Genomic DNA, 27794 nt, shown 5'->3' on the forward strand with positions numbered 1-27794 from the left:
AAACGTAAATATTTCAGCATAATGCTGTGTGAAAGTGAATAAATTTCTGTGAAAATTCACACAAACTTCTAATCTTTTAATTCTGGACTGTTTTATGTGCCTTGTAATTTCATTTTGCCACAAAATTTTACCACCATATATTTTTGCCTGCAGCAAAGCTTTCAAAAGCCATTTCTGCAAAAATATATTAAGTGAAATTGGTATAACAGCAATTTTTACGACTACTTTATGACACTGACCGGTACGAAAGATGGAAGAGGAGCGGCAAATATTTAACAAATATACAGATGCACAGAGACTGAGGTGAAGGAGAGTAAAGGAGGAAATAGGAGGTAAAGCATGACGGTAGTGAAGAAGGGTACAGCTGAAAGATGGTGGAAAATATGTGCATCTATTTTATATTTATGAGACAGAGGCAGGATGTGCACAACATATACTAGGGAGGTGAATTATGATCCCAGACCACAGCACGACACAGCATGTACAGACGCAAGAAGTAGCCTTAAAATAATGCACTGGGCCAAGGAGGGCCAACACTGCTAACACCAGCAGACATGCATACCTTGTGGCATAGGGACAGCAGGATCTTGTTGCACAGTTGGACAAGATGCTGTTCTACTTAAAAATTTTGGTTGTGCACTCATAAGCAATACAGTTCAGTGATTAAGAGAGAGAACCTATAGCTTAATGTGTCTGAAAGTGAGAAGTGGTCAGAGGTTTGTGTGTATTAACGGAAGACTGGTCATAGCAACACCTGAGTAAGAGCCTGGGTTAACTCTGAAGGGAAAATATACCTTTATCAATGAGCATTAACCCTTTTTATCTTTTGGCCGTATCTGCCTGCTTTTATCTTGCTACTCAGTAACTGCTGACTACGTTTATATTTTAATAAAAATAAATTACCTGTTTTCATTATTTCAGCCTATTCAATTGCTTGTTTCATACCACTTCCTTTACCTTCAGACACATTGAGTGAGAAACACATACTGATAATGGCAAATTGGCATTCACCAAATATTAAATCACCCACAGGTAATATTGCTCAACAACTTTCAATCTTACTACAGCTAGACTGAGAAACCCTCATCTAGTAAATTCAACGTGTGAAAACTGAGAAGTATCCTATTAGCCTGGTTTTTATGGAACTCTGTTATCAGAAGCCTTGACCACCTTCCTGAAGTTTAACATAAGAACGGCCATTCTGGGTCAGACCAAATGTCCATCCAGCCCAGTATCCTGTCTACCGACAGTGGCCAATGCCAGGTGCCCCAGAAAGAGTTAACCTAATAGATAATGATCAAGTGATCTCTCTCCTGCCATCCATCTCTGGCTGGTGAATCTTGCCCATATGCTCAGGGTTTAGCTGATCGCCATATTTGGGGTTGGGAAGGAATTTTCCTCCAGGGCAGATTGGAAGAGGCCCTGGAGGTTTTTCGCCTTCCTCTGCAGCATGGGGCACGGGTCACTTGCTGGAGGATTCTCTGCTCCTTGAAGTCTTTAAACCACGATTTGAGGACTTCAATAGCTCAGACATAGGTGAGAGGTTTTTCGCAGAAGTGGGTGGGTGAAATTCTGTGGCCTGCGTTGTGCAGGAGGTCAGACTAGATGATCATAATGGTCCCTTCTGACCTTAGTATCTATGAATCTCCACCCTCTGACAAACAGAGGCTAGGGACACCATTCCTTACCCATTCTGGCTAACAGCCATTAATGGACTTAACCTCCATGAAGTTATCCAGTTCTCTTTTACCTAGTTTCCTATATTTTAGTTTAAATCCACTGCTGCTTCCGCCCCCCACTAACAGTCTCCAACATCCAGTCTACTGCAACCGCTTACCATGCTCGCCTCTCAACTATCAATAATTCTACTCCATTCCATTTCTCTCTAGGCTTCTAGACAGTTTTATAATTTTTATTGTTTCCTAAAAGGCATAACAAGAAACTGGTTGGCACTCCTGGCACTGAGCTCTGAAGATTCCAGAGAGTTATGTCTGTTAGGACCAATTGCCACCATCCTCACATTCTTGTGGAGGATTCCATGGATATAAAAGGTAGACTGGCCTTAGCTGCCCTTCAGTTACTTTCCTAATTTCAGAATTCTTTACTCGAAACTCTGAAGTAGTAGGGAAGGTAGGTAGGCAGTGTGAATATGCAGAGGTGACATTCTTGGAAGAACAACAGTTACTGGTAAATAACCTCTCTTTCTTTATCTAGTGTCCTCTGCATATTCCCATTTGTGAGAGATTAATGAACAGTACAACCTCCAGAAGGTGATCTGAAGAGTTCTAGGTGAACAAAGACCCCAAAACTGCCAAAATGAGTAACAGTTCTGGATGACAGTTCAAGAAGGTATTAGAAGTACTCACAATTTCACTCCCCCAAATCAGACCCCCCCAGTGAGAGACAAGCGTTTGCTTCAAGTACATATATAGCTTCAAACAACAGCTTTGTAACTTCTATAAAAAACCCAAACCCTGAAGGCCTGTGATGTATGCTGCCTTCAGATTCTATTGAACACCTTTTGATTTATGCAGATGAATGAACACCTGGTGAGTTGTAACAAGCATGTAAAAGACCTTGTGGAAATACAGACAAGTTACCAGCCTGTCAGTAAAATTGTCGTGCATGTTTATGCCAATGGAAATAAAACAAGAACTGTCCAATTTTTAGAAGCACAACCTGTATGATGGAAAAAATATCAGTCTTGGATACGATAAAATGGTAAATCCAATATTTTTTTTCATTTAGTTTACTTTAACCACTGTATTTCCTATTTAGTTGGGTAAGAAGAATTGTTTATGACATCAACAAAACCCCGTGACTCAAGTGACCATAACCTGCTAGTCAAGGGAACCATATTGGAGGTACCATTACTACCAATTCCTGAAATTTTGTGAAACTTGAAAAACTTTACATAGAGAATTCAAAAAATTGCATTTTGGTTTTGTATTTTGTGATTTTAAATAACTGACAGATCAATCAAAGCCTATGGACAGACACTTTATACCTATTTTAAACTAAAAATAACCCCCAGTGAAACAATTGCAACAACAGTGAAAAAATGTTATGCATTAGATGACACCCATCCTTTAGAATGAGGTTATTTTCATTACCATCTTGTCCCTCGCAACTCTTCTGAAACACAGGCCCCTGTAGTGAGGAATGGATCTTCTCAGGCTAGTCATCCTCTCCCCTCCACCTACCTCTCTCTCCATAACTACCTTACTCCCTCCCTCCTTCACTCTCAAAACCCTGAGATTAATTTCTTAAATAGATGCTACATTGTATCAATATCATACATAATTAATTTATAAAGTACGTTGTTTTAGATATGGTTTCAATATTTATTTTCCATGAGCATTCAACAAAATTTTGAACATACGAAAATGTGTGAAAAAATGAACAAAAAGGGGCTTGAACATGGCTAAGGACCAGATTTTTAAATGTATTTAGATGCCTATGGAAGTTAGGCATCTTAAGGACTTTTGAAAATCCCATTAGGTACCCATCTGCATGTTTAGGTACTTAAATACCTTTACAAACCTGGTCCTAAATCAAAATATACTTTATAAGTCACGTATTTGCAATTTTTCCCACCCAACTCTATGTATGACACTTTCATAGAGTACATCATATAGAAAATAATTCTGAAGCAGTATTACTACTCAAATACTTATACAATTGACAACAATTGGAGAGATTTAACTTATTAAAAAAATTACACTATTCATTGCAGAACACGGAACATTAATCTGGATATGCAGCACTGATCTGTGACTAATTTTTACTTTGATGATAAAGTATGATACTTGCTGATACGAGTTTGCTAGCTGTTTATAAGAAGAGGAGAGTTATTGTCAGCACTTTCAATTTAATTACTAGCATGACCCTCCATAGATGTCATCTGGTAGAAAAACTACCAGCACCCATCTACTGTTTGTACAGCTCCGACAGTTGGATAGTAGAGGCAAGATGCACTGAGGGGAGAAGCAAGACAAGAAAAAACAACCCACAGACATCAAGACGAAGACCAAAAAAACAGAGAAGATAAAACAAAAACAATGGATCCTATCAGCTATAGATAAGAAATGCTGTCACCAGAAAAACAGTTCAGGTGTCAGAAACCAGCAAGAGTTATAGGAGACTTCTGAAATCCTGGACTCAAACTAAGAGAAACTACTGAAAAATTGGGTGTGACGTATAATTTTGAAGTGTTGTTGTAGCTGTATTGGTCCTAGGACATGAGAGAGACAAGGTAGATGAGGTAATATCTTTCATTGGACCAACTTCTGTTGATGAAAGAGACAAGCTGGTTAAAGATATTACCTAACCTACCTTGTCTAAATTCCCCCCCCCCACCATTTGTAGGACACCATCCCATTCTGAAAGTTTCTGAAATGAACTAAATTAGCTATTAAACCAAACCTTACCTTTCTGGATTCCTTTCATCCCCTGTTTTTTCACTGGTTCCTTAGGAAATGGAGATCCTAAATCAGTATTTGAAGTTTCTTTAGCTTTTCTGTATTGTTTTAACTGATCAGCAAAATCCTCCTCCTTTTCTTCCTCATTATAGTTACCAAAGTTGTCATCACTGTAATTAGTGTATTCATCATATTCCTTGTTTTTTAATTTTTTATTATGTTGTGCCTTCTGGGAAGTCATGTAGTTTCCTGATAAATGTCCATGCTGCATGAAAGGGGTAGTGGCAATTAGAAGCAATTTAACATCTCACCCTCTCAAACTCCCCCTTGCCCTCACTTTATTAAGATGGTTATTTCTACACAATTGTTTTACTGTCAAGTGTTTCATTATTTCCATGATTTCCACGAATCGCACAAGCAAACCTCATTGTTGTAAAGTTCAATTTCATTATTCAGTAACAAAATGATTACATTATAATTGTCCATTATGTAGCTTTTACACCTTCCTCAGGACTTCTGAGACTGAAAAATGGACTAAATGGACATTACTCTGATCTGCTACCACAATTCCTTTGTAATATCACACTGTCGGGAATGTTATTCCTTTAAAAATAAGTTAAAAGTCATGGAAATATGTCTGTTGATGTTCAGTTTTGAAAAAAAGCTGTTCACAAAACAAAAATTTAATACCTAAACTGATTTGGCGATGTACCTTTCGCCTAGCTCAAATATACTTTAAATTTATTTGTATAATACAAAATTTGCTAGCATATCATATTTTTTACTATGATCAATCTACTTGAAAAGTAAGTTACATATAGATGATCATCAAATGTATTTAAAAAAAGAAAGGCTATGGCCTATTTCTGATAAATTAACAGATTTTTTGTGACACTGAATTAAAATGAAAGTTATGTAAATATTTCTTTGAATTTTAGTTGTAATTACCAAAGCAGTAGAAGCATGGGAGAAGTGACAGGTTGTCTTAGCTACTGATCAATAAACAAACATTAGATTCATAGAAAGTAAAAAACATACTTTTTTCAGCTACTGATACGACTGAAACTAACATCTAAATAAAATAATAATTATAGATGTATTTTAGAATCTGATGGAAAAGGAGAAATGTGATATTCCAATAAAAATTGTTAATAGGAATTATGTCTACAGTAAAATCTAGAAAATTCAAGTAAAATCATATTTCTTAACTTTCTTAATGTTTTCCCATAGCATGATGACATTGCTACAAACAAGTGAGTGTGTCTGTCTCTCAGTTAATCAGACAAGGTGATGCCAATTAGAATGAAACATGCTCAGTTCCACCCTTTTCCCACTTTCTGCAGGCAGGCTCTTGAGTTTGATGACTAGACTACTAGAGATATAAATAAATTAGGCTATCCAAAAGGTTTTTGAAGAGGTTTTGCACTCAAGTCTTGATGAAAGTCTTCTATCCTTCTCCAGTTTCTCAGTCAGAGATTCAATGCCTCAGCTCCTCTGTCCCTCCTTCAGGGAAAAGGCAGAGTCAATTTCTTCCATTGGCTTCTAAAAGGATACCTGATGGTCTGAACTGAAAAACCCCGGACAAATTACCCTAAAAATCCCCCAAAATAGCATGCAAGCTGTATATTTTTATTGGTAGCTTTTAGAGAGAGCTACTGCCATATCCACAGAAGCACAGCCCATTTCCACCATGTTAACTATGGAGGGATAGAAGGGGGCCTCTTACAACTACTCCCTGAAAAAAAAATGCCTACAAGGATCGGAAATGGGCAGAAATAAAAGTTATTTAATTCCCACTGGCACCTTCTTTTCTGATAGAGGAAAAGATACTCCCAATTGCCTGTACCATCCCAATTGCCTGTACCATTGGGACTCATGCTCAGGAAATGTTAAACTGTAAAATCAGAGTTATTCTATAATTGTATAGGTTCATTAAAAAAGTAATACAGTAGTACATCCGGAAACTTACCCCACAGAAATAGACCTAAATATATTGCCAGAATGAAATCTCTGTTAAGCATGGATTAGGGACATATGGATTTATAAATAGAACAGTATTATTTAAAAATTGTGGATAAATGAAAGAAATGAAAAATCAGTTTTATAAGTTATACCTGAAGGAATGAGCTATCATAATCTCTGTACAAACCAACTCCCTTCTTATGTGGTCTTTCTGTACGTTCAATATCAGAATCCAGGCTGTAGTCTGAACTGTCATCACTGGAAGGGGAATTATGCTGAAAGAGAAAACCAATGCTACTTCTATAATGTTCTTATACAAAGGACTGTATATATTAATTAGTATATAATATAAAAATATTAGCTCATAATATCAAATCAGACTATCTACTATCTCTCCCTGCTTTCAGGGGCAACCTAGAAAGGTGTATGGTTTATTGCCACTAATCCTCTTCCTTGGCTTGACAGAAGATGAGGGGTCAGATTTGATCATGCTTGGTAAGGATCTCTAGGCAGAGCTAAATCCAATAAAATGCCCTTGAATCTCCCCCATGATTTTTAGGGGGCTGGAGTGCTGCATTCTACAAGGGCTGCCAGAAGAGCTGAAGCAGCTTCTCCACTCTTCAAGGTGGGAGGACTGCAGGGGTACTTCTTCTCAGTGCTGCTGCTGCTTGAACAGTCTGTACTTTTTCTGGCTTCCTGATCTCTCACTGAGGATGAATCCTTTCCATGGAGAACCCTCTGTTGTCAGAGCTGCTCCTGCCTCCTGGAGGAGGGTGGATTGTGGGGTGAGATGAACTTAAACTGCAGATCAGACCAGGGTGCTTAGATCAATGAAGGAGGGTCTTCCTTGTGTTCCTTCCCTGTACCAATGCCTTTCCTAGGGCAGGGGCAGGACCAAGACTGCAACTGAATTATAACCACCCCTTTATTCTGGGGGCTGCAGCTGCTGCCCTCGAGTGAGGCTGCTGGACTCTGACGTAGTAATCCATTTGGGTAGTTCCAGAATTCCCTCCTACTCTAGAGAGGCTGAATCCCTGGCAGGAGGAGGGGAAATGTTCTTCACAGAGCTTCCTCCCTATAAGGGATTTCTGAGGGGACACTCTTCCCTAACTTTTCCTTTTGAGTCTAAGCTGCCCCTACACTTGAGGCAGAAATGTCTGGTAATGCTAGGATGATTCTGATCCTTGCTCCTTCTCAGCCATTTTGGAAACCTGGTAAGGAGGTTGGGAGCACATGGGAAGGGGAAGGTACTGGGTCCTCTGCTGCTTATGGGATTGAAAGTCCCAAGCTGTCAGTGCCTCACATGTGCTGCTGTGGCAACTGATCACTACACCTTCTTATAAGCGTCTGAGGTCTGCTTCTTTGTCCCCTAAGAAGGTTATTATTACAGGAAAAGAATGTGTCCTCCATCTGCTGGAGACTAACAGAAATCTGAGTTATGGCTAGAACCTTATATGTGAGGGATATGACAACACAAGACAGCGTTCCCTCTTCCTGTGCTGACCTGTATGTGTTTAGACTGATTTAGAAGACTAAAGAGAGAATTTATTTTGTTTGAGCAGCCCTATCAAAGATTTCTAATAACTGGCTTCAGAATCTCTGGTTTCATTTCTAAATTCAGCTTCTTGTCCTAACGGTTAATGATACAATACTGAAAACAATTGATGCCTTCGTCTGCAGAGAGCCTGAAATAATAACTCCAAGTCGTGCAATCTATCCTATTAATTTCAATCAGGGTACTGTGGAATCTGGAATTGCACAACCATGGCATCTAGCATTTTCCAAGAGGCCGCGTAATTCAGAATTTTTATCATCAAATTCATCATCCTGCTGTAGACAGGTGCCTCCCATTTTGTTTTCTCTCTCTACCCAGCTGGGACCTATCTGCAAATGCCCCTCTCTCCAGTTTCCTTCGCACAAAAGCAGTTAAATGGGACTACAGTGCATGCTAACTACACTGTTCCATGAAGCCAGGCAGTAGAGTCAGGGAGACATTGCTGGAGTCCTGCTTGTAGGCAGGGAATGGGGACAGCTAAAATCATTCTTGTGGTACTTCTCTGATCCCTCTCCAATTTATCAACATCCTTCTTAAATTGTGGACACCAGAACTGGACACAGTATTCCACCAGCATCCACACCACTACCAATACAGAGGTAAAATAACCTCTACTGCTACTTGAGATTTCCCTGTTTATGCATCCCTGGATCACATTTAGTTATTAGGTTGCAAAATCAAGCACCTGAAAGTTCGGAAATGACAGATTTACAGTTGCCTATGCAAACTTAACTCTGCCCCCCCATGCATCCCACATGTGAAATGTAGTGGGGTCCTACGGAAAAAATAGCGAATGATTGTGTAATTAAAGACTGAATACTACTGCATATTGTATAAGGAGGCAGAACTAAGTTTACACAGGCAACTGTAAGTCTGGCATTTTCTAACTTTCAAGTGCTTGACTTTTCAAACTACATAACTTTCGTTTAACATACAAAGAAGTATGTGGTTTCCTAGTTGTTGTTTAAAGGGGAAAAAAACAAGTTCTATTATACACATTTGCAGCAGAAGAAGGCTATTTTATCGCAGACGGGTGAGGGTGATAAGCTTCTTGTGCCCTGTGCTGGGTGTAGGTAGTGGTCAGGGAAGGCCTGCTTTGTAGTTTTAGTCCTGCTTTTTAAACACATAAATAGAATTTGTGTCTTTCAGATCTTGTATAACTTTATAATTAAAACCAAATTTACTTTATTCTTCAGAGTCCTGAAATTCTTCTGCTAAATGAAGCAAAAAGGTAAGGAATAAAATAAAGTGAGGCTGGGAAATGCTATCTTATAGTTATAAGCAGGAGAGTTGGAGTCAGAAAATCTAGGCTCTGTTTCCAGCTCTGCTCCTGTCTCTGAATGACCTTGAGCAAGTCATTTAACCCCCTTCTCCACCTCTATTAAATGGGTATACTTTCCAACCTTTTATACTCTGATGACTACACCAGATTAAGTGCAAAGTACAGTCATACCATATCACTTATTAAATAAAATATAATTCCTACGATATCTTTGTAATTTACATGGATAATAAAACATTACGCAATCTCAAATGTTCCCATCTCTAGCTTATGAAAATATTAATAAGTCCTGAGTGGATAGGCATGATTACACTGCCTCCATTTGTTTCTGTGTTATTCAGTGTTAAATTGCAGTGGTATGTGGATGTAATACGCATATTCAGGGATGCCTGAACTAGACGTTTTCACTAAAGATTTCCCACCATTGCTACCACTGGTTCAGCGGCACTAGTGGTAGCAAGCATGGGAGCTCTAGTGTGAAATCCTGGTCCCGCTGAAGTCAGCCAGGATTTCACCCCTAAGGCTCCAGGTAGCAGCCAGCATTTAATCACCACGTCAACTAACTCCGCTCACAATGAGTTTTTATGCCAAGATATGGGAGAGCTTCTGCCCTATGTGGTGCCTCCAGAGGAGAGATGGGACACTGGGTCCCCATGTGCTAGGTCCAGAATGTGTGGTTAAAGGCAGTGTGTGGGAGAAGCAGAGCCCAGCCCAGTTCCACCACAATCTTCTGCAACAGCTGCACTGACAGCTTCCAGGCCCAGTGCATGCTGCAGCTCTGGCTGCTGGTGGCCTACTTTTTAGAATATTTGTTTTCAGTTATTATTTTGGAATGCTGCCAAAGTTTACCTACTATGCACAACCAACAGAAGAAAAATGGAGATTTTTAACAATTTATAACTCACCTAAACCTGAACAGGGACCAATATAGTAGTAACATAATGAAAGTGAACTACCTGAAATACTTCTATTCATAATTTGGAGTTTATAAAAAGCTAGCTGCTGAGTTTCTGAAACTGATTTTTGCAGTGCAGTAGCCAGAGAAATTGTTTATTTACCATCTCTTGTCCTGGACAAATTCACTGTCACTGAAGTCAGTGGAGTTACACTTGTTTATATAAAGAGCGAATACAACCCAATATTTTAAATCAAAATTCCATGATAAACATTTTTTGAGGGGCCTTTCATACAGTGGCTCAATTTTTTCTCTCATTCATATAGTGTCCAAAGAAGTGCTAGGTGCTGAGGGAAAAAAACAACTTTCAGATATGTTGTCCCTTGTTGCCAAGAAGGCCAATGGCATTTTGGGATGTATAAGTAGGGGCATAGCGAGCAGATCGAGGGACGTGATCGTTCCCCTCTATTCGACACTGGTGAGGCCTCATCTGGAGTACTGTGTCCAGTTTTGGGCCCCACACTACAAGAAGGATGTGGATAAATTGGAGAGAGTCCAGCGAAGGGCAACAAAAATGATTAGGGGTCTAGAGCACATGACTTATGAGGAGAGGCTGAGGGAGCTGGGATTGTTTAGTCTGCAGAAGAGAAGAATGAGGGGGGATTTGATAGCTGCTTTCAACTACCTGAAAGGGGGTTCCAAAGAGGATGGCTCTAGACTGTTCTCAATGGTAGCAGATGACAGAACGAGGAGTAATGGTCTCAAGTTGCAATGGGGGAGGTTTAGATTGGATATTAGGAAAAACTTTTTCACTAAGAGGGTGGTGAAACACTGGAATGCGTTACCTAGGGAGGTGGTAGAATCTCCTTCCTTAGAGGTTTTTAAGGTCAGGCTTGACAAAGCCCTGGCTGGGATGATTTAACTGGGACTTGGTCCTGCTTCAAGCAGGGGGTTGGACTAGATGACCTTCCGGGGTCCCTTCCAACCCTGATATTCTATGATTCTATGATTCTATGTCCAATTTCCTGGATGAGAAAAAGTAAACTGTGCAGGTACATAATCATATCCAATATTTTGGTTTGCATTTTCTAACCTTATGTTTATCCCGTCTTCTCCTTTTTGATTTTTTCTTCTCCTTTTCTTTTTTGCGTTTCTTTCGTGATTTTCTATGTGCTTTTTCATTTTTCTGTTTATCTTCCCCTTTTGCATCCTGTTCTTCCTGAACTTCTTCAAATCCTGCATCATCTATTTCACCATCTTCTAGCTCACCATCTTCCCTGTATGGGAAAGGTATGATTTAGATTAAATATGAATTTCCTAAATTAAAAGCATGTAGTACAAAACTGCTCATTTGCCCATTTTCAACAAAAGCCAATAAAGAATTTTTTTCTTTTTACTACCAAGTCTCTCTCTTTCCTTCAACTAAATGTATTAAACAATAAATCTTTAAACATTCACCCAAGGAGTTACGATGGTTTTTTCCCATTGTTTAAATAGCGTATGCAAATCATAAGTTACTTCTGGTACTGAGGCCAAGACCAGTTTATATACAAATAAAAATTATAATAAATTTTAAACCACTCATAACTAAGGTCCTCTCTACATTAGAAATACAGCCACATCAGGTCACTAGCAACTTCAAAGTGTGTCCTGGCTTGGTTACAGTTTCGATTTGTAGTGTACAATGGGTCTTTAACTACTTTTCATAACCAGGCTAAAGCCTTGGTTGGACCACAGCTTTCACCAGATCATCAAAGAGAGTTAAGGTCCAGTTTACATTACAAACTATAATAATGTTTTCCACTGAATTACAGAACAACAGTATTACTATTAGGAGCCCTAACTGTGTTGTGTATGTAGCGTAGACAGGGCATAAATTAAATATGAGTCAGGCTCTTAGAAAGCTGAGCAGTAAGTGAGTCTGTACAATAAACGTGGAAGTGCTTCCACCCTTATAAAACACTACACTTCATTATGAATGGATTTTCTTCATTTTAGGAACAAAATTTATCATAAAACTGAGATTGGGCCCATAACAGTAGCAAATTTGCAATGCTGACCCCATGTGAAAAATCCCCCTTAAGAAAAAGGAACTGTTTCACAAGTAAGGATTATAGGAACTTTCCCTATAACTCTGACGTTAAAGCAGCAATTCAAAGAAGCAAGCTGGTTTTAACAGTCCTAAACAAAGCAACTAAAGGTGGACTAATTTCATACATTCCACTATATTAACTATCTAGGTTAGAAAAAGAAAACTACTGTAACATAAAAACTGAAGAACTGCCATACTGGGTCAGACCAATGGGCAGTATAAGCCAGGATGAGCAGGGATGCAAAACCATGCTCTGAAGCATCCCTAGCCACTGTTTGCCAGAAGCTGGGAATGGGCAACAGGGAATGGATCACTTGATGATTCCCTGTTCTGTACATTCCCTCTGGGGCACCTGGCATTGGCCACTGTCGGACAGGATACTGGGCTAGATGGACAATTGGTCTGATCCAGTATGGCCATTCTTATGTAGTAGCCTTTCTTCATCAGTGGCCAGCACCAAAGCTTCAAGGAGAATGTACAGAACAGGATAATTATGGAGCGATCCACCCCATTTTCTCCTCCTGGCATCTGTACTGTGGGAAAGGGTAAATAACTCTTCTCTGTTCACTTTTTCCACACCATTCATGATTTTATAGACTTCTATCATATTTCCCCTTAATCATCTCTTTTGTCAGACGAATAGCCCTAATCTTTAGTCTCTCCTCATATAAAAGCCATTCCATACCCGTGACCATCTTTGTTCCCCTTCTCTGAACCTTTTCCAGTTCCACTATATCCTTTTTGAGATGGGGCAACCAGAACTGGACGCAGTATTCAAGAGCACACCATGGGTTAATATAGTGGCATTATAGTATTTTCTATCCTTTTCCTAATAGTTCCTAACATTCTGTTAGCCTTTTTGACTATTGCTGTGCATTGAGCTGAAGTTTTCAGAGAATGAGCCCTGATGACTGACTCAAGATCTCTTTCTTGAGTGGTAACAGCTCATTTAGAATCAGTCATTTTATATATGCAGTTGGGATTATTTTTTCCCAACATGCATTACTTTGCACTTATCAACATGGAATTTCATCTGCCATTTTGTTGCCAAGTCACCCAGTCTAGTGAGACCCCTTTGTAAAGCTTTGCAGGCAGCTTTGGCCTAACTTTAATAATTTTGCATCATCTCTAAATTTTGCCACTTCATTGTCCACTCCCTTTTCCAGATTAATGAATATGTTGAACAGCATAGATCCCAGTACAGACCCTGGGAGAACTGCACTATTTACCTCTCTCCACTATGAAAACTGGCCAATATTCCTTACCCTTTGTTTATCATCTTTTAACCAGTTACCGATCCATGAAAGAGGATCTTCCCTCTTATCTCACAACTACATAGTTTTCTTAAGAGCCTTTGGCGAGGGATCTTGTCAAAAAACTTTCTGAAAGTCCAAGTACACTGGATCACCTTTGTCCACGTTTGTTGCTCCCCTCAAAATAGTCTAATAGATTGCTAAAGCATTCTTTCCCTTTACAAAACCCAGAATGATTCTTCCCCAACAAATCATGTTTATTTATGTTTGATAATTTTGTTCTTTACTACGTTTATACGAATTTATCCAATACTGAAGTTAGATTCACCAGCCTGTAATTGCCAGGATCGCCCCTGGAGCCCCTTTAAAAAACTGGTGTTACATTAGCTACTTTCCCATCACCTGATACAGAGGCTTATTTCAGTGATAGGTTACATACTAGTTAGTAGTTCTGCAATTTCATACCTGAGTTCCTTCAGAACTCTTGGATGAATACCATTTGGTTCTGGTGACTTATTAGTGTTTAGTTTATCAATTTGTTCTAAAACCTCTTCTATTGACACATCAACATGGGACAGTACTTCAGGTCTGCCACGCCAAAAGAATAGCTCTGATGGATCTCCCCCACCTCTCTGCTGTGAAGATTGATGCAAAGAATTCATTTAGCTTCTCTGCAATGGCCTCGTGTTCCCTGAGTACTCATTTAACACCTTGGTTGTCTCTAGTGGCCCTACGGCATGTTTGGCAGGCTTCCTGCTTCTGATATACTTAAAAAAAAATTACTGTTAGCAACTTGCTAAAGATGCAAAAACTATCTAAATAAACTCAAACTTTGTAGGCCATCTATGCTACTGACTTGGTAATTCCAACTACTGGAAATTTATTCTGTGTGTGCATTTCTATGATCATATACCAAATAAATTAATAGGTATGCTAGTGGTGAACATTATACACAGCCAAATTACAATAGGTAGAAAATAAAGAGCTTCTTTGTTGAAGCAGCAAACTATATATGAAGTTATAAATCTGTTTTGAATCAAAACACAGAATGTATTGATTGCCACTGTATAAACTAGGTCATGCACATCATTTTGTGGTTGTGTAAAAACCTGGCTGCATTTCCTCCCCCCAAAAAACCCCTAATTTAGTGGTTCTTTTCAGGTTTTATCAAGGGTTGTGGGTTGTTTTTTTTTAAATGTGTCACTCTTCAATACTTTCACAAGCTATATTTGAAAACTGTTTGACCCCAGAAACATCAAACTGTAATTTCAATCTGTGAATGAAAAAGGACAAGTTACTTACCTTCTAGTAACTGAATTTTTTCAAGATGCATGGTCCTTATGGGTATTCACTGTCAGTGCACATGTGCTCTGGGTGTCTGTGCCACCTTGTGCTCCCAAGTGAGGGCAGAAAGGGTGGTGTGGACTAACCGCCTTTCCAGTTCTGACTCTACCGTGAATCACATGATGAGCTGAGCACAGGGGAAGAAGGGCGGGTTGTGAATACCCATACAGATCACACATTTCAAAAAAGTCCAGTTCCTAAAAGGTAAGTAACCTTCCTTTCTTGTTTCAGAGATTCCTTTCTTGAGTGCTGGTTCTCAGGGCTATTCACTGTGACTTCCAAGCAGTGCTTGTTGAAGAGGAGGGTGAAAGTAAATATGCTGTACTACAGAGTGGAGGACCACTAAGCCCAAAGGAGGCATCCCCAGCCAAAGCCTGAACCAGACAGTAATGCGTGGTGAAGGTATGAATGAAGCCCCAAGTGGCTGCTCTGCATATCTTTGTTATAGTAAGCCCTAACAGTTTGAGGAGGGGTTTTTATAAGATCCTAGCAAAGGAGGATGCAGGAGGAAATCTACTTATCTTTTGGCAATACAGTAGTAATTAACAACCCTGGAGGCTTTCAAAAGGGTGCTGTTTTGTGCAGGTCGAAGACTAGAGCCTGGTGCATGCCTAGGGAATAGAGTTTTGCCTCCTCCATGCTGTGGTGAGGTTTAGGGTAAAACAGTGGAAGGCGAATAGTTCGGTTGAAGTGAAACTCACAAGGCACTTTAGGTATGCATTTTGGATACAGGTGAAAAGAATCCTTGTCCTTGTGAAAAATTGTATACATAAAAGCTACAAGCTCTCGTTCCTTGTAGCAAAGGTAACAGCTGTAAAGAAGTCGACTTTCAAAGAAAAGTGCAGGAGGGAACAGGAGACCTAGGGTACACACGGTGGTCTTATGAGGGCAGAAAGGATGAGGGCTAGATCCCAGATCGGGACTAATTTTGAGACTGGAGGGAACGTCTTCATAATGCCCTTTAGTAACTTTGCAGTAGTGGGATGGGTAAAGACTAAACACACCTACGCTGGGGGGTGGAAAGCATTGATGGCTGCAAAATGTCCCCATAGGGAGCTGAGAGACAAGCCCAACATCTTCATTGAGAGAAGATACTCCAGCATGAGGAGGGTTCCTGATGCCTTAGGAGGTAAGTGGTGCTGCTGACACCAAAGAGAATTGTTTCCATTTAGCGGCACCACATTTCTGCGTCGAGGATCTCCTGCTGTTATTCAGGATGGAGTAAACTCTCTGAGAGCATGCTCTCGTCTTTATGTAAATCGACCATCCAAAAACCACGCTACCTGATGCAGAAAAGGTAGGTTGGGATGGCTCATCCTGCCCTTGTTCTGGGACAGCACGCCCGATAATGGTTGTAGGTGAATTCATAAATGGGAAGCTGGCTGTAGGATGGTGGTGAACCAAAAATGCCCTGGCCAGAATGCTGCTATCAGGATTACTGTCACTCTGTACAGCTTGATTTTCCTAAGCATGCAAAGAAACAGGAAAATGGGAGGGAAGGTGTCTATCAGTGGATCTGACCATTACACCAGGAAGGCATCCGCTCCGGAACGGAGGCCATGGGTGGCCTGGGAGCAGCATGCTAGTCAGTTCTTTTCCACTAGGTTGCAAAAAGATCCCAAGACAGGAACATCGCTGCTAAAAGATATGCTGTACTATTGATGAGTGGAGTTCCCACTCATGATCTGTGTGGAAAAGCCTGGTGAAGATGTCTGCCAGGGAATTCGTTACCCATGGAATGTAAACAGTTGAAAAGGTGATGTAGTGCTGAGAGGTGTTCTGGTGCCTAATGCACCAATTCCAGAGGTGGACCACTTCTCTGCAGAGTGGGATAGATCTTGCTCCTCCCTGCTTGTTTATATAGTAGACGGTGGTCAAACTGACCTGAATGTGTGTGGACCGAATGATGGGTAAAAACATCTTGCATGCTTTGTGAACTGCTAGGAACTCAAATAGGTTGATCTGTAGCTTGGACTGCTGTGTGGGAGCCTAGTGCTGTGGGCTGTCTGGTTGTGATACGCTCCCCATCCCAGTAAGGAAACGTGGTGAGTGTCTTTGCAGATGGTGCGAGAACGAAGGGGACTTTTATTTCAAGAAGTCAGATTTTGACATCAGTGCTTGGTAATGCACTATTTGGAATGCTAAACCGGCCAAAACAAAGAAGTCTTCCTTCCAAAGAGGTCTAACCCAGTTGGCACCTTTGTCCAGCAGAGTGGGCTTGGGCTCCACTCTGTGACATCTTGGGCTTAGAGATGGAAAACAAAAATTTTGCTCCTTTGGGAGAAATGAAGTAACATTTCTCAGTCATCTTTGGGGTTGGGCCACATACAGCAGGTATGTGCCAAACCACTTTAGTAGGTTCCATAACGGCCTCATTAATCAGGAGTGCTACTTTAGAGGCAGCCATAGCTAGCACAATGTCCGGAGCTTGTGGGTTGGATCCTGAATCTCCTTTAGCAGAATCTGGATGAAGTCCACAATTCTCCTGAGAAGGTTCTAGTACCACTCAAAATCACCTGGAGGTTTGGGAAAGGCTGGTGATACTGCCTCATCTGGAGAGGACAGAGAAAGTGCCACTGGCAGATCCAGAGATTTTGGGAGTACCAGCTGTTCTTGTGGAGACTGCGGTTCTTCACCCCGTGGTGGCCACAGCTGGGTGTATTATACAGAGAACTTGTACTCAGCGGCTTGAAAGTATAGGTCCCAGGGGCCCCAGTAAGATCAATGAGTAGAATCGTAAGAGTATGGAGGTGGAACTCACAGTAGGTACCATTGGTCAGTAGGCCAGAAATGCTGTTGGTGAGGATATGAGAGCAAGAGAATGGATCTGGAAGTCCTATCTGAACTGATAGTTCTCAGTCAGGTAGCTGGGGGGACTGTTGGTACTGGCTCATTCTTGTCTGATGAAAAAGAGTCCTCAAGATCCAATGATGGGGCTGAAGGTGCCATGGGATCTGATCCCTACCGACCAGTAACGGGAGCAGCTGGGTGGCACAGTGACTAAGCCTGACCCGCCACTACATGGCTGGGCTCCAGTACCAGCAAATGCCAAGTAGATGACACTGGGACTTCCTGCAGCAGGATCAGTTCTGAGAAAATTGGAAATTTCAGGTCGTATAGATAGGCCCTCCAGAAGAGCAGACTGAGGTCCTACCTAAGATAACCTGTGCAAGGACAGTAATGTCAAACAGAAGGAGAACAATTCCTTCTGCCATGCAGATGCTACCACCATCCTTTCAGTGCATGGTTTTGGAGCACTGGGAGCTCCCAGTATCATCTGCTCCTCCTCCTTCCTGTGAGCTCCAGGAGCAACCATTCTGGGGCATGGAGTTTCAGGTGGCAAGAAGAACTTCTTTTCAGAGGAAACCGGTCCCTCTTCTTGTGGGGGTGTTTGCCCTTGTCTTCTTTGTATTTCTGCCTCATGAAGTGCCTATGCATCCTTGAGGACTTTGATCCGTTAGGTCTGGACTCTGGAGGGACACTGTCTGGGATGGGTGAATGCGCAGCAGGAGGGCCCAGGATCCAAATGGGGCCTCATGAAGAGCTCCATAAGGTGTGTCTGGAGTCAGAATTCACGAGATTGCCATGCTTTCCTCCCACATACAGGCAGATGCTGTACTTTGAAAGGATGTGAGATTCTTTGAGGAAATACAGGCAGGTTTTGTATGGGTTGCTCACCGGGAAGACCCAGGGGCAGGCCAATCAAGGCTTGAAGCCTGGAACATTGGGCATAATAGGTGCCTGAAATGGTAGAGGAGCTGGGGGACCCCCAATCACCAACTAATTAAGTAGCACTAAAAAACGAAACTATCCAAACGTAACAACTGTTTACAGACTTGAAGAAGCAGAATGCTAAAGAGCAGAAATGGACACAGGAGGTTCCATCCCAGACCACGAGAGGTAGAAAAAGAACTGGAGAGGCAGTCCATCTGTACAGCTTAGGCCCTTACTTGGGAGCATGAGGAGGTGCAGGCATGGACCAACAGTAACTGCTACAGAAGTATTACTGGTCCAGGGCACAGTGAATAACCATGGGGACCTGGACTTGGAAAAGAACGAACTATTCACAAAAAATGAAAGTCATGAAAATATCAGGGTACTTGTTATGCCTATAAGAAAATATAAGATAGAGATAAGAAAGTTAGAGAACTTCCCAAAAAGCTAGAGGACGGGTGAAGACACTGGTGATTTCAGAGAAGTGTCTGGCTGGATCAGTTATCAGTGGTTCTTGAGAAAAGTGTGTGTGTGTGTGTTTGAGAGTGAGAGAGAGAGAGCGCGCAAGTTCTGAACTGTTAAGGGACTTGATGTGCTAAATTCTAGAAACTTTTGGGAGGTGGGTACAGTTCTATATGAAGCTGGCTATTTCATCTTGTTTTTAGTCTTCACAGTGCTGAATTCAATAAGTGGTGGTTTCTCAACTGTAGTAAAGGTGAAAGCTGCTAATCAATACTGCAAATGGAGTGATATCAAACTTCACTGTATGAATTTCTGACTCAACATGCCCTAAGTTGGAGCAGCAGGAAACAAATGATTTAATAGACAATGAACATAAATAATTCTCCGAAAGTAAAATATAAGCAACTCTCTCAAAACATACAGTAGCAAGATGGAAATGGTTTATGCTTATCTCAAACAGTGCAGAAAAATCAGACTCTTCACGATCAAATGAACCACTAAATGAGACTTTGTTTACTGAAGTGCATTAATGAGTCTGATGACCCTGTAGGCAAGACATTTTTAATGCTACTAATGCCACTGAAACATCAAAGATAGTATAATTCAAATCCCAGTTGCAGGCATTCTAGCAGTTCCTCAACATTCTCTTTATTCAATCTATTGGGGGTGGTGGCCACGGTAATTTTGGTTCTGAGAAGCTGTAAATTCCTACAATCTGATTAATGCAACATTCTTTTTTGTTCTGATGGGGGGAGGGAGGGATGTCCGCCTGTTCGGGAACCTTGTGGTCAGTTACAATGGAAACAAATATGGAAGAACACAGCAAAACTTGATGGGGATGACTTTCACATACCAACACTATGTTATGCAGTGGGGATACCCACACTACCTTTTCCACAACAGACAGAGATGATTTCAGCTTTACATGTTCTCTAAAAGTCTATGTCCTCAGTTAAGGAAAAAGTTGAGTCTGTCAGGGAAAATAATCAACCATGGACTCTAGCCATTTTTTGTCATTGTCCACGTGAGTTATGTGGACTCAGATGACCACCAAAAAAAAGAAGCAGGAAGTGAAATGTCCAGGCTCTCAAAATGTTTAATGAAAAAGAACTCCCAAACAGAAAAAGAGACAGCACAAACCAGAAAACTAGATGACAGCTCATAATTTTCTATTTCTAGGTTCTTTTTCAAGTCACCTAAAACTGATACAACCAAGACCCTTTTTTGCTACAGGATACCTGTGTGCAAATCTTGAAAGGGACAACATTGGCAACACCATCCATGAAGTCTTAACTAATACTAAAGACAAACTCAGAATCCTTAAAGCAGCTGAAATAGCAGGTGACATCATTTATCGAAGCAACAAAAAGAAATAACGTTTCATTACCTGTAATTTTTAATGTTTCATTATAGAGGGCATAGAGTGGGCTGGACACTATTCATGCGTTGGACCTGCTCCTTCCACCACCATGGAAGCTTTTTCCCTACCCTCCCCCTTTGATTTCAAATACCCTCTGCTGTACCGCCACAACACTGCTATAAAGAATGAAAATGAAATAAACAGCAAGCCCTCCACTACAGGATTAAGAAAATGAGGTTGAAGTGTTATAGTTCCACTTGGAGTCTCTCTTGTTCACCAGCCAGGAAGAAATGGGATAAGGCTGATACTAGGAATCTTGGGGACAGTGGATTGAACATAGTAGGTATGTCTACACAGCCAGCAGCAGCAAACCTCCCAGCCCAGGTCAACAGACTTGGGTTTGAGGAGCTTGTGATAGTGCTCTAAAAACAGCTGTGTAGACAGCACTCTGAAGTTGCAGTTTGGGCTGGAGCTTGAGCTCTGAAGCCCACCCCCCATCCCTAGGCTTCAGAGCTGAGCTGCAACTTCAAAGCACTTCTACAAAGCTATTTTTAGAGTATTAGCAATGAGTCCCACATCTGTAAACTCAGGCTCGGAGGCTTGCTTCTGTGGACTATGTAGCTGTATCCCTAAGTACCTACAGCATAATTTCCTACGAAGGCCAGGATGTCTCTAACAAACAACATGAACATATTTAGGCTCAGGTTTATGAATCAGGTCAACAAGTCTTCCAAGTCTTGTATGTTCTTGGTAAGGAAGACTTCTGATATTTTAATACGAAGTTGACAAATTCTCAGTAATCAGGTTGTTGAAGGAGCAGATTCTGAGGCTGACTAGGGAAATGGTGGGGAAGGTGAACATGGTTGGCGAAAAACTAGAAGCTTCCAAATATAGCAGACTGCCATCTTTATAAGTCTACAAAACTGAGATCTATGAAACAAATAGATTATATCTGATTACAGACGATCAGTCTTATCTTCTCAAATAAGAGGAAACTGAGGTAAGTCAATACATGAGTGTGACACAGCATGGCCAGACGGCAGCAGGAGAGTGTTAGAGGGAGCCTTATTCCCTGTAGAGGGAAGAAAGTTTGCTATAGATTAATTAAAGCTCCTGAAGCCAGTCACCTGATAAACCCCCCCCCCCCCCGCTTCAATCAGACAAGAGGAGGAATTGAAGCAGAGTGGATTGGTGTTGGAGCAAAGAGCAGTTTGGAGGGAAGCAGAGGAGAGTTTGGAGAAGTGCTGCGGTGGGCTAAGACGACCAAGGCCCTAGGTAAAGGGACACCTGGTTTGTGCAAAGGGAGGGCAGGAAGCCCCACAAGCTGAAGGGCAGGAGAGGGAAGCAGCCCAGGGGAAGGAACCGCTAGTTCAAGTGGTTTACCGCTATCCCTAGGGCCCCTGGGCTGGGACCCGGAGTAGAGGGCGGGCCTGGGTCCCTCCCCCTCCACTCCCCTCCTCTAGGACATTAGTGGGGCAGTTAATACCCTAGTTCAGGGACAAGAAACGGTGCCCTGAACCCCCCCAAAAGAGAAAGCACGAGACCCATCATAGTAGTGCTGGCAATTAGCCACAATGAGTATATCTATCCACTGAAAGGAGAAGGTGTCCATGTAACATACCTAGGGATGCCATTGTCAAAAGCAAAATACAAGTACAATTCCTGTTGTTCTCAGATGCAAATAAGTTCTAATGAGAGAAAATGGCTTGCTGAATATATGAATCAAAGACTCCCAACTTGTCTGTTGCCACCCGTGGGCAACTGAGCTAGCTTGCTGCTCCATTAGACAGATGGACTCTGCCTCTCCATGAATGAAAGGCCACATGGTTCAGATTTATACTTTTTATTCTTCCCTGGCAGTTTATGTAAGCCATGTTTGTTCATCTGTTGCTCCTGATGTGAAATGAGATGAGATGGTCCTGTGAATTTTATGGAGGGCTCCAATGGCACTGATGATTGCTTTAAAGGCAACATCAGGCTAAGATAAGTTAGTGTCATTTGTTTAAAAGGAAAAACTGAAGACATTAGGGATGCTATGTTGTCCACATGTTTTTTATATGCACAATGTCAACACGAGTATTAAATGCAGATATTAGGAGGAAACTACAGAACACTGGAAGAGAAGGGTTAAAATCTGGATGTTTAGAAATTCGAATAAAGGGAGATTTCCCAGTTGAATGGTCTTAAAAATGAGCCCCAATATGGGTAAGGTCCAGAGGGTATGCACAAAAAGATTTTTGTTTAATAATGAATTGACTATGTGAAGAAAAGTTGCGTTTAAGTACATTTTCAGCAGCAGATCATTCAAGTAACAGATGTAAATGCTATCTTAATGAGCTACATCACCTTGCACATTACAGGAAAAGACAAAATACCAAATAACATGGACACGAACAGGTATTTTCCTTTAAATGCAGGAAATGAGACTGATGGAGATGAGATCAGATGGGAAAACAAAAGTTAATTTCTTCAGATCTATGGAACAGAAGAATAGAGTGAAGCCATTTCTTGAATGAGTTATGGAATATTTTCCATTTTGAATCTTGCTTCCATTACAGATATATGTCAAAAACAGACAGTCTTCATCTATTTTCATTGGGACCACAAATGATGTGAAAAAAATATCAGGATGATGTTTTGAGGGCGACATTGGGAGTTTGGCTTTTATGTCTAGATTTTATATAGCATATATGGTAAAGAGGGGCATGCTCTTTAAATTTTACAAGATACCCAATTTCTGTATGACACAGAATGCATCTGAGGTGGAACTGGTCCAGAAGAGAAAGTCAAATGTTTAAGCTTTAAGATTCCCAAGTAGATTATTTTTTGAGTTGAAGAAAGGAAGGAAGATCTATGGTGACCTCCCATCCTGTAAAGCTGGAAAAATACTTTCTAACTTCAGTAAAACATGATGGTGGGAATGACTGTATATTCCATAAGGAGCTCATCTATATTTTCGTTACAATGTTTTTTCATCCCTGATTAAAAAGCAATACTGAGAAACCAGGTTGTTCAGACTGGATTGAACCCCAAGAGAGCTTTCTAAGGGACTGTCCAAATAACTTAGTTCCATTGAAAAGGACAGCATAATACACATGGGATTTGTGTGAAGGATCTTAATTTCTCTTTTTATTGGTGAACTTTGGATCAAGGTAACTTTGCAGAGGTGATGCAGGACATTTTAATTTGCACCCAGCCACTTTAATCAAGAACTCAAACTATTTAAGGAGCTGATTACTGTTGTAAATATATATATTTTTCCACAGAAATTTTTGGAACAGTATGTGTGCTATAATGGCAGGCAGGGTTAGGCCACTGTGAGACTCATTCTGAGGAAAGGGAACCAGAAGGAATGAAGATTAAACACAATGGATCCTCAGCCTGCTCTAAAAGGAAAATCAGCTGGTTAGGATTACTGAAAAATACACATAATCTGAAATTCAGCAGTCTGTGAGATAAAATTCCCACATCCAAACGCTGTTTCTTAACAGCAATGAGCCTAAAGCTGCTCAGATGGAGACTGAATAAAACAAGATTGGAATGCCATGCTTAAATAGTCCAGCAGAGAGTCTGAACTCAAAGGATGAATGGAATAAAACAAGCCTAAACTGCCTTCACTGTGGTGAAATGAGGAGGTCTAATCCAAGAATAGTTTCCAGACCAGCGGATGTCCATTATGAGAAAACTTTATATTCCCAAACATAAATCTATATTACATAGCCCAGACAGCTACAAATAATTTCTTCCCCTCAAACAGAAGATTAGAGTGTGTTTGTTAAGGCTATAATATTTTTTTCCAAAGTCCTCCATGAAGAAAAGTTTTATATTTTTGGGACAATTCAGCTAACAGCCCAACTGGAGAAAACTTGCCAGATTAATGTACTGTATGTATATAGTAATGTATATTACTCAGTATCTCAGAAGGAAAGGGATATGATCATACAATTTTGAACTTTAAATTAAAGCACTTTATACTGAAAAAACTTGTTCCAGAATACTTAAAAGTTAAAAAAAAAAAAAGATAGTGTAATTACTCAAGAGACATACACCATCTTTTCTAATTGTGTTTTTGATTTTCTGACTCATGTTATTGGCATTGTACAAGATTGTTCTGTACATTAAAATCAATAAAAATAGATTTATAAAAAGATCAGCAGATAGGCTATAAAAATAACTGAAAATTCAAAGATGAACTTGATAAGGAAGATGCAACCTTCTTTTATGCCCACATCAACTCCTCCATGGAGCACAAAATGAACAATTTAAAGAAATGACTGAAGCAGTCGATCCTGAATATATTCTTCCAGAGAGATTTTTAAAAGTGAACAGAGAAAAAATAAAAATCAAGATTAATGCAAGACAGTAGGTCAAACATGAGAAATGACCCAAGACTGGAATGTATTATAACCTCTCGTAACATGCAGATAGCTTTCTGAGACCTTTACCCTTGAAGTTGAAATTCTCATGTACTTGGTTTCTGTCCAGAGATGATTTTTTTTTGAAAGACTAAGAAAAATCCTTTTAGTTGTTACTGAGTTATGAGAGAGTGAAAGATACATTTTTCCAATTCAGTAAAATATCTAACCACTTTTGTTTAAAATAAATTGGTTACAGCAACAACAGCCAAAGTTTAAAACATGAAACTTTGTATGGATATACTGCTGTCCCCATTGAGGAGTAAATAAAATGTTTTGCAAGGGAAAAATAAGTTATTAGTGATTGCAAAAAATCCAATGGATATCCACAGGGCATGTGCTAATAAAACCTTGCCCCTGTGCCCCCGGGATATCATTGCACGTTCTCTCTCACCATCTTAACAGATAAGAGGAGCTGCTGATAGAGCAATATATATGAGGAAAATAAGTGTAAAAAAATACATAAAACTCTTTCTTAATTAAAATAAAAAGCACTTGCTTAATATCAGGGACAACATAGGCTATACTGGGTCAGACCAATGGTCCATCTAGCCCAGTATCTTGTCTTCTGACAGCAGCCAAAGCCAGGTGCTTCAGAGGGAATGAACAGAACAGGCAATCACCAAGCCCTGGTCTACACTACGAGTTTAAGTCGGATTTAGCAGTGTTAGATCGGTTTAGCCCTGCACCCACCCACTCTGCGAAGCCATTTTTTCTGACTTTAAGGGCTCTTAAAACCGGTTTCTGTATTCTTCCCCAAAGAGTGGATTAGTGCTGAAATCGACCTTGCTGGGTCCAGTGTGGACGCAATTTGACAGTATTGGCCTCTGGGAGCTATCCCAGAGTGCTCTAGTGTGACCGCTCTGGACAGCACTCTCAACTCAGATGCACTGGCCAAGCAGACAGGAAAAGCCCCACCAACTTTTGAATTTCATTTCCTGTTTGGCCAGAGTGGCGAACTGATCAGCACAGGTGACCATGCATCCCAGAATCACAAAAGAGCTCCAGCAGGGACCAAATGGAAGGTACTGGATCTGACCGCTGTCTGGGGAGACCAATCCATGCTATCAGAACTCTGTTCAAAAAGACGAAATGCCAAAATATTTGAAAGTATCTCCGAGGACATGAAGGACAGAGGCTATCACAAGGACCCGCAGCAATGCCACGTGAAACTTAAGGAGCTCAGACAAGCCTACCAAAGAACCAGAGAGGCAAACGGCCGCTCCGGGTCACAGCCCCAGACATGCCGCTTCTATGATGAGCTGCATGCCATTCTAGGTGGTGCCCCTACAACTACCCCAGCCCTATGCGTGGACTCCGTCAATGGACTCTCACGCAACAGGGATGTGGATTTTGGAGACGAGGAAGATGAGGAGGAGGCTGAAGCACAGCAAGCAAGCGGAGAAACCGTTTTTCCCCGACAGCCAGGAACTGTTTTTCACCTTGGATCTAGTACCCTCCCAACCCACCGAAGGCAGGCTCCTGAACCTAGAAGGCAGAGAAGGGACCTCTGGTGAGTGTACCTTTGTAAATATAATACACGGTTTAAAAGCAAGTGTGTTTAATGATTAATTTACCCTGAAGACTTGGGATGCATTCGCGGCCAGTACGGCTACTGGAAAAGTCTGTTAACATGTATGGGGATGGAGCAGAAATCCTCCAGGGACATCTCAATGAAGCTCTCATGGATGTACTCCCAAAGCCTTTGCAAAAGGTTTCTGGGGAGGGCAGCCTTATTCCGTCCTCCATGGTAGGACACTTTACCACGGCAGGCCAGCAGCACATAGTCTGGAATCATTGCGTAACAAAGCATGGCAGCGTATGGTCCCAGTATTTGCTGGCATTCAAGCAACATCCGTTCTTTATCTCTCTGTGTTATGCTCAGGAGAGTGATATCATTCGTGGTCACCTGGTTGAAATAGGGGAATTTTATTAAGGGGACATTCAGAGGTAGCCGTTCCTGCTGGGCTGTTTTCCTGTGGCTGAACAGAAATCATCCTTGCTGTTAGCCACGCGGTGGGGGGAGGGGTGAAGCGATCATCTCAGAGAATTGTGTGTGTGTGTGTGGCCGGGGGTGGTTAGCTGGGTTTGTGCTGCACGTTAACCTAAAAACCAAGGCCCCTCTTTTTAAATGGCCAACCCATTTTAAAGGGCCAAGCCAACAGGTGCTTGGTATGTGAAATGACGGCACTGCTGTTTGAAACCATTCCCACATGTTAGGAAGGTTAAAGAAGCCGAAAGACTGTGGCTCACCATGTCTGCCTGCAAGCCGAATTCTGCTGCCTGCTGGCCCTGCGTGTGTGATTTCTCACACCATACCGGCAGGCCCTCGATATAAGAGGCAAAATGCGACCTTGTAAAGAAAGCATACGTGCTATGTAATGTTAACAGCTTTGTTCACCGTGAAAGAGTCTACCCATTGTTCTCTAAAATGTCTCTTTTTCAAGACTAATCTCCCTTTTTTCCCCTCCCACAGCTGCAAATGGTTTCATCGCTCCATGTATCATCTCTGTCCCAGAGGCTATCAAAGATTAGAAGGCGAAAAAAAAAGCACTCGCAATGAAATGTTCTCTGAACTCATGAAGTCCTCCCACGCTGAAAGAGCCCAGCACAATGCATGGAGGGAGACAATGTAAGAGTCCAGGAAAGCACAAAATGAACGCGAGGAGAGGCGGGACAAGCGAGAGGAGAGGTGGCATCAGCATGATGAGAAGGCAGGATGCAATGCTGAGGCTACTGGAGGATCAAACTGATATGCTCCGGTGTATAGCTGAGGTGCAGGAAAGGCAGCAGGAGCACAGACCGCCGCTGCCGCCCCTATGTAACCAACCACCCTCCTCCCCAAGTTCCATCGCCTCCTCGACCAGACGCCCAAGAACGCGGTGTGGGGGCCTCCTGGCACCCAACCACTCCACCCCAGAGGACTGCCCAAGCAACAGAAAGCTGGCATTCAATAAGTTTTCAAGTGCAGTGTGTCCCTTTCCTTCCGTCCTCCCCTCCTACCCTACCCCTCCCGGGCTACTTTGGCAGTTATCCCTC

At 41.4% G+C, this 27794-nt stretch overlaps 1 protein-coding gene and 1 long non-coding RNA gene across 7 annotated transcripts in view; one reads left to right on the top strand and one right to left on the bottom strand.

The window, feature by feature from the left end:
* The window catches only part of ZC3H6 (zinc finger CCCH-type containing 6), a 73672-nt gene that overhangs the window by 22020 nt on the left and 23858 nt on the right, over nt 1–27794 (bottom strand). For all 6 annotated transcript variants that reach the window (XM_007058938.4, XM_037896324.2, XM_043544190.1 and 3 more), the window contains 3 exons: nt 11209–11392; nt 6536–6658; nt 4431–4686 (listed from right to left, as the gene is read on the bottom strand). In XM_007058938.4, the coding sequence (XP_007059000.2) occupies nt 4431–4686; nt 6536–6658; nt 11209–11392 (563 nt within the window). The remainder of the gene's footprint in view (nt 1–4430; nt 4687–6535; nt 6659–11208; nt 11393–27794) is intronic.
* Nucleotides 1659–27281, top strand: LOC119565879. The gene is made up of 6 exons (XR_005224977.2): nt 1659–2051; nt 2215–2349; nt 2779–2864; nt 15036–15206; nt 15857–15933; nt 27232–27281. It is a non-coding gene; the product is annotated as an uncharacterized LOC119565879 (long non-coding RNA).

The sequence above is a fragment of the Chelonia mydas genome, chromosome 3 (genome assembly GCF_015237465.2).
Source record: "Chelonia mydas isolate rCheMyd1 chromosome 3, rCheMyd1.pri.v2, whole genome shotgun sequence".
Lineage (NCBI taxonomy): Eukaryota > Metazoa > Chordata > Testudines > Cheloniidae > Chelonia > Chelonia mydas.